This window comes from Ruditapes philippinarum, unplaced genomic scaffold (genome assembly GCF_026571515.1).
Source record: "Ruditapes philippinarum isolate M1 unplaced genomic scaffold, ASM2657151v2 ctg2485_1_1_1_1, whole genome shotgun sequence".
Lineage (NCBI taxonomy): Eukaryota > Metazoa > Mollusca > Bivalvia > Venerida > Veneridae > Ruditapes > Ruditapes philippinarum.
The window spans coordinates 176,792-184,712 of record NW_026855855.1 but is presented as its reverse complement, the minus strand read 5'-3'; the positions used below and the strand labels follow the sequence as shown (position 1 = coordinate 184,712).

The following is a 7,921-nucleotide window of genomic DNA, read 5'->3' as shown; positions in this document are numbered from 1 at the left end:
CATCTCCTCCACTTATTCAAGAACTTTTTTCTTCAGTCCTTCCTTCTGTTCTTCTACTCTTTCTTCATATTTTCCAGCAATTTTCGTCTTCTTTACTTCAACAACAACAACAACAACATCAACAGCATCTTATCCTCCTCCTCTTTTTTATCTTTCTGATTCTTTCTTTATTTCTGCTTCAATTGATTTGTTTTATAAGTACATTTGTATCTCTCGCCTGTTTCTGTTAAAGATAGGTAATACATTCAACAGTTGTATCTCTTTTAACTCATTTTAGGTCAAAGGAACAGTTAAACAGTTAACAGGAGAGCCCGGTGAGCAGCTTGTTCTAGCAGCAAGAAAAGAGGGTGCGGACTTTATTGTAACCGGAAGTCGTGGACTTGGGACATTAAGACGAACATTTCTCGGAAGTGTTAGTGACTATGTTGTGCATCATGCCACAGTTCCGGTGGTCGTGTGTAGACTAGATGACTACGTTTTGTGATCATGATTTTAATATTTATTTTCATTTTTGATAACGTTTTTACATAGGCTGCTGTTTTTTAATTAGTAAAAGCTTTATTTGTGTACATGTGATGATGAATGGGTAATAGAAAGTATTTAAAAAGACAACCGGTTATTGACATTTATTGCTTTGTGTATATGTATACATTAATTTGTTTTATAAATTATGAAATATATAGTAACTGTTGTTGGTAACTGGGTTTTGTAAATGTTTTTGCACTTGGTCACCTTGGTCATATGACGACATTCCAGCCGACACAAATGAAGTTAATGTAATAAAAGAGTTGCATCCCCATATGAACATTTTTCATGGACATGTTTACATAATTGTTAGTTAAGTACTTCAAGCCAATTAGGAAGCTACCGTGTATCTAAGACCACTTTCATGACTGATAGTTCCAGCTAAGTTCTAGAGACTGTAGAACTAGTTAAGATAAAATGCAGGTGGATTGAAAGCATGTATCTAGGTCACTTGCTCCTAATGAGCAGAGAAGTACGTTGACCAATGAAAAAATGTTATAATCTCGAAGCTGGCGAGCTTAAACTTAAACTTCGACTTGCGATCTCAAATCTCAGAGCTACGACCTCCGAGCTAGATAGCCTAAACTTTGTGCACCATTTTGTGAATTATTGGTAGAACGGTTGGCATATTTATTTTTATTTCGCGTTCTCAAATTGCAGTGAAATATATGTAATATATTAACTACAATAAAGGTTTTACTTGAACTTGCTGACCAATAGTCAAATACGGTACAATACAGAACAATATACGCTTTAAACATATCGGTGTAAAAATATCTTATACAACATAATATTACGTATCAAGTCTTGAAGTATAAAATAAGAATAAAATCCAAGTTTTTTCTATAAGAATTTAAAGAATATATGAACTTTCATCTAATGGGTTGGAAATAATTTTCTGAAACGGAAATGTCAGCTGTGTTGATGCTCAATTTTACAGAAAAGAAGGATATTAGTTCTCGTACAAATATATAGATGTATACTTGTTATAAAGATGAACGCTTGAATATGAATAATATTACATAGATCTACTTAAATTAGATCAATACAGAAAAAAAGACATTACAAATAAACGATCCTAAACGAATTGCTGAAATGCGACGTTTTATTGTTCTGGAACAATATTAATATTCCTTTAGAAGTACGGAATTCTACAAGTTTTACATTGTTCAAATTACATTATCAACAATATAAATTAATAAACAATAGAATTTTCATATAAACAGTATACATGCTATTTAAATATAAATTGAAGTCCGTCTCCTTTGTCTGGCAAAAATGTGATTGTAGTAGACACATAGCAATGTTAAACTTGTCCAAGGGAGTTAATCGCCCGGTTTAAGATAAGGAACTTTTGTGTCTGAGTTATGTAATGTGTTAACGTTCCAGACGCGAATTATTTTCATAAAGATATTTAAAAAAACATACAAGCTTGGGCGTAAAAGACTAAAAATATACTTTAAAAAGCTTGCTAATATAAATTAATGTCTTAAATCCTGTTGAACAAAGTTATGGTGGCGTGTCATGGCCTTCATCTATACCACTTTGTAACAGGAAAACAAGAAAAGCAAGCCGTGTTTACACTACGAACACTTATCTTTATTTACAACCTTTGCATACTAGTATTATAGATTGATAGCTTATATAAATAGCTAAATTCCCGTCCTTACGATATAGTAAAGTGCTCGTAAGAAATGAGGAAACTTTTAAACTTGCAAGATAAGTGTTTATAGCTAGGTCTATAAAGAAATAGTGTTAACTTTTATAAAAGCTAATGATGTTGTGAGATCGATACTCGTATAAATGATTCAAACCTGGCTTTGAACTATAAAAAAAACTTGCTTGTCAATGAAAACCATCTGTTACTTTGACAGAAAATTGTGAAGAAAAGCGCACGTGAGAATTAGAAAATCAGATTAAAACGCTACAAGAAAAATAATGGACACTTCAGCAAATGAAGCTAGAAAAAGGAAAATTGTTATTGCAATAGATGGAAGTAAAACGGCGGAGCATGCATTCAAGTGTAAGAATATTGTTTTGTTTACTGTAAATAAGGATCTACGTTCAAATATCAATACATAAGTGAGTTTTCTTAATACTTTACGATGCATATAAATGCGAAGCATTATAAAAATGTGTTGGGATTCGAACCTCGGAAGTTTCATGAAGCACACAAAAAAGCACAATAAATTATATTTTAAGCCAAAAATCATGATAATCTAATGTGTATTTGCTCCTTTAGCGGATTTAACATCCATGTGCCATCTAGTTTTTATTGCTTTACGAGAGATTTTTAAATGTGTTTTTCGATCCATGTTTATGATTTGTTTTACAAGCCTAACGTGCACTTGAGCTTTAAGTGGTATACACAGTTTAACCTTTACCCTTGTGTGTAATGGACTCTACCATTGTTAAGTAGAAGCAATCCATTTTTTCATGGGGTTTTAATGATTTAGCAACCAACTGCAACCAGTTGCCAAACTGCACGGCTGACCTTGCTCTGCATTTGAGTTACAGATAAATAATTTTGCCTTATATGTAACGCCCAGAAAACTAAACAAACCTAGTTTTTATTTGTATGTTTATTTAGTTTGTTTGAAAGTCACCACGACATAAGTTGGTCATTTGGAGTCTATCCAATTTGATAGTGAAAATGTTCTTGTGTTTTGAAGTTACGATTTTTATCTGAAAGTCGCCCTCAACAGCCTTGCACCTCATTATAAAGCGTCTTCGTCTTTGCTGTCCTACTTTTTCGTCCAACGACCAACGAGAATGCTTAAATAAGTCTTCTTCGTCAGTCTTTCATTTAAAATTCGCATCAATCCGGATGAACTACGTAAAATATTGCGTTAACAAAAACATCAATGCGTCAAGAACAATCAGAGGTAAAACTCTCAATTGGCCTAAAACCCAATAAATGTTGTACCCTTAATTTGGATTGACTCTCGGAAGAACGTTTGTTTATACATGCAATGATTTGTAAAAAACAACCTAAAAGCCCTTTTTATCCCAACACCACACGAACAAAATAAAAACGAGAAATAATACAGTTATACAAATTACTTTGCTGTGCCAAATCAGTTGATTAACTGATTATTTAACCGAATTTCACCCTAACTTATGGTGAATGGTTAAAGCGTTTACCAGTCATAATACAATAAAAAAATGTCTAAAAATACATGCATCCATTTTATTATCAAAAACACTTTTGTTAACAGGGTATGTGGAAACAATACACGAGAAAGGAGATTTTGTCATTGCCTTGTATACCCCAGAGTTTAAAAACCTTACACATATATGTAAGTATTTAGTCTACTTTATTTCAGAAGTAACTAGAAATTCATTTGGAAAGAAGTCTTCTGTTAGAATTAATCTACAAATACACGGCAAATAAAAGAAAAAAATAGATTATTTTAAGCATAGCAAGTTAATCTTTTTCAAAAGTACAGCTCCTTAATTAAACAATTATGATTGATTTTATATTATTATCTTTGTAAAGATTTGAATGCGGAATTATATGGCTAGAAAGATGACAAAAATATACAAATTTCATTTACAATTACATATTATTACAAATATTTTACACATATGCGTGTTTACCAGCTTGCATGGCGTCACATATGTGTAAGTGTGTTTAACTTTATATAAATCACGGCGGGCATACTTCTATACGTGTTTTACAACCCGATACCTAAAAACATTATGTACTTATGTTTTAGAAAAATTTTATTGTCTTAAACTGGGATATACGTATGTCCCAGTCTTAAATGATCACATTAAATGAATTTTTTTTTTCAAAATCAGTGAAAATAAAATCTTAACGTTTAAATCCGTTGATATTTGCATTAGCTATTTCGGGTTGTAGAAGACGCACGTTGCTGTATATTGTAGCTACTAGACTTCTTTTTCAAATTATTTTTGCTTTTGTTTTGAAATTTCGGGGAACCATACTGTTACTGTAAAAAAATTATGAAAGCCTTGTTAGATTGTTAGTTTACCATGCATTATCTCGGCATTATTTCTTCAGTTCTTATGAAAGCTGGATCAAATTTGTTAAACTAACGAAGCTAATAAAATAAGCGGAACATATATTGTTTTTTTTAAAATTGTTTTGGTTTTGTTAATGATCGTCTGAAATTTGCCAATCAATAAGTCAGTTTATCAATATGTTTGTCAGTATGTTTGTACATGAATGTCTGCAGACTATATGGTCAGAAATGATTATCTTAATTAAGGTTTAATTAGGCATCTCTTGCTTACTTTTATTTTCATAGCTTATAATTATGTCGTTGGCTTTTTTTTATATCTTTTTCACCAGTTTTCTTTGCTTTTTGTTTGGTATGAAATTGCACTGGAAATAAAATAATTATATGGCAACTTAGAACTTTATTGGTAACAATCGGAACATCTTGGCTATTATCAATAATAATAATTCTGATCTGAAGTTTGACAGAAAGGGCCAAAAAGATGTTTGCACAATATTTCAAGAGGACAGGCACTGCCAACAATTGCATTTTATATTTTACAGATTAAAAACAAAAATTCTGATTTTTTAGCTAATTCGCAAGGAAATTTAATAAAATTTTATATGAACTCTCCTAGCATGAACAACAAACATTTTATTATAGTATAATTTATATCATAAATTGAAATGATTAAAGTGTATAGAGAAAGCATTCCATGTTGATTTTGACATTTTATTTTTTTTTTGTTTTAAACAAGTGTCATACTATCATTTAAAACAATGCATTTGACATCTAACAAAAATGTAAAAGAATGTGGTACATGGATATCTATAGATAGTGGCCATGGGACCACGTAACAATTGCAAACTTCTGATTTGTTTGTCGTGCATACTTTTTTTCGTATAGTAGATCTAACGTTCGAGTGTATATTATTGCTTGGAGATGGGAATAGGTGAAAGGTCATGCAGAAAACACGACAAAATCCTAGTTTATTCATGTTTTCGACATTTCGCGCCGCCAAAACACGACACACGACACATGAATTACGATGTCGTATACCGGTCACCACCTTTAAATCTGTTGTTCAGGTTTTCACGCTGGTAACAACAAAAATTGTTGTGTTGTCGTGTTTTCGATCTTCACACATGTACATGCACTATATATGTATTTATCTGAATAACATGTGTTATGCGTTTTTAACACATGTATTATATGTGTATCTTGATAACATGTGTGCTTCACGTTTATAACACATGCACTAAGTGTGCAGCAAGATAATGTATTACGTGTATATCTGGACAACATACTTTGTTTTTGCCCCATGATAAGAAAAAAAGACTAACTTTACATTGCCAAATTTTATTACAATTAAATCATTTTGATGTTTTGATATTTATAGCTATAATGACGGCAGATCCAGCACTGATGACAAATTTGATAGAGGAAGAGCAAAAACACACACGTAAACTCATTGCTGAAATACAGGAGCTGATGAAACAAGCTGATGTCAGTATTTTAGTTTCTTTATATTCTTAAAAGAAACACAACCATAATTTGCAATACATTTATTTCACAGAGAAAAAAACACACAGAATCATTCCACATTAAAATACTTCCCTTATGCCCTTATCATGTGGTATGTGACGTCACTTTCAGGCATAGAAGTTTCTAAAAGAAAATGTTCTATAAATCCACAAGGTGTATGTCCGGTTTCCAATTTGTCTTAAAAGAAATAAATTGCCAAATTTATCTTTATTCTTGATCATTTGGACACGTAATATGACACTCATAATGCCAATTTCCCTAAACGAACATAGTCATGGACAAACATATTTGCATGTTTCCCCGCTTTTTAATCATTTAAACATTAATTGCCAAACTCCCTGTAACTCTTTATTGCAGGGAGGGGGTGGGGGTGAGGGAGGTGTTGATGCTTCAAATTGTAAATCCTGTAACTTTTTTATCACATTTTTTGCCTTTTTTATTTAGAATATAGCTAATATATTATTGCGATTTTGTCTAAGCCGTTACTAATGAAATAAAGCATTTTATTTACACCATTTCAATAAAAGAGTTTCATTGGAAGTGCCTAGCTTTATCACTCTTTTACTTGTTTACTATTCTAAACCCTTTCGTCTTACCCATTTTCCGTATTTTAGTGATCTCTGACATGCAAGCAAACCTGAAGTCACGTTATCAATCTCAATCCAAATTTTGATTCATATTTTTATGGTAGCAATGATACACCTATGATTCCACTCACTTTCCGTCACGTTGTTATAACTTCCTTTTTGATTAACATTTCAGGTAGAAGGTACTGTAAAATCAATGATTGGAATGCCCGGGGATCAGATTGTCAAGGTAGCGGAAGAGGAAGGAGCTGCTTTTATCATTACCGGAAGTCGTGGACTAGGGACTTTACGGAGAACATTTTTAGGTAGTGTCAGTGACTTTATTGTGCATCATGCAACAGTTCCAGTGTTCGTGTGTAAACCGGAAACACAAGGTGACATGACCTAAACGGTGAAGCGTTATATTTGGTAAAGTGTGAAACAAATGATTCGATGGGGCAAAATGACTGGTAGCCCTATATATTTGAATTATTCATGTAGAATAACAGAATTTTAGCAAAGTGGTGTGTTATGAATTTTACTCATTATTTTAGTTGATATTGTAAAAATTATGATAGTGTTATTGATGATTAAATATTTTAAAAATACAAAACTTAGTTCTAACGTATCTACAGGCTTTGAATCTTTAAGATATAGTGTATATACGTGTATGCATAATTTTTTAAAACCTCAGTTTTCATCACATTTGTGCGCTTTTTTAAATTCGCGAAATGGGATAAACTCTCAATACACAGAATAATGAAGAACGTGATAATAATGGTGATAATGATGATGATAATGGTGGTGGTGGTGATGATGATGACGATGGTGTTGGTGGTGATGATATGATGATGATGATGAATGATGATAATGATGATGATTCAGAGTAATTCATAATTGAGGACATTGGAACTGTTAATATTGAAATGGGGACGATTTGCGACCATTAGCTGTATATATTTATACACACATATAGATATATAACTGGCCTGTATGGAAGCCTTGGAGGGTCACTTTTGAGTTTCGACTTACGGATATTTTACTTTTGACTTTCGACTTTTGACTTTTGATTTGTGACTTACGTCTTATGACTTTTGGCTAACCCATTTTACACGTGCTTTAGAAGCTGAAAGCAGCAACTTTGGTTTCAGGTATGTTTTTAAACGTTTTAAATAATTTCATTCAGATTTGTCATGGAGGAGAGGATGTGTTAAGGAGGGAATTAAATATTATTTGATATAATCCCATAGTGGTAACATATCACAGACTTTAATTCCACAAGTGTGACTGTGTGTGTACAATCTTCTATGTTCTAAATAT

At 32.1% G+C, this 7,921-nt stretch overlaps 2 protein-coding genes across 2 annotated transcripts; both read left to right on the top strand.

Moving 5' to 3' along the window:
* Nucleotides 1–277: 277 nt before the first annotated feature.
* Nucleotides 278–694, top strand: LOC132744605 (universal stress protein Sll1388-like; the record flags this gene model as incomplete). Its single annotated transcript, XM_060733364.1, is given in 1 exon segment — nucleotides 278–694. A coding segment is annotated over 1 exon segment (207 nt), but the record flags the coding sequence as incomplete, so codon positions are not given.
* A 1,658-nt stretch (nucleotides 695–2,352) lies between these two features.
* LOC132744612 (universal stress protein Sll1388-like) lies at nucleotides 2,353–7,201 on the top strand (the record flags this gene model as incomplete). The annotated part of the gene is given in 5 exon segments (XM_060733372.1): nucleotides 2,353–2,548; nucleotides 3,744–3,824; nucleotides 4,129–4,149; nucleotides 5,890–5,996; nucleotides 6,798–7,201. Coding segments are annotated over 5 exon segments (507 nt in total). The 3' UTR covers nucleotides 7,011–7,201.
* Nucleotides 7,202–7,921: the final 720 nt, after the last annotated feature.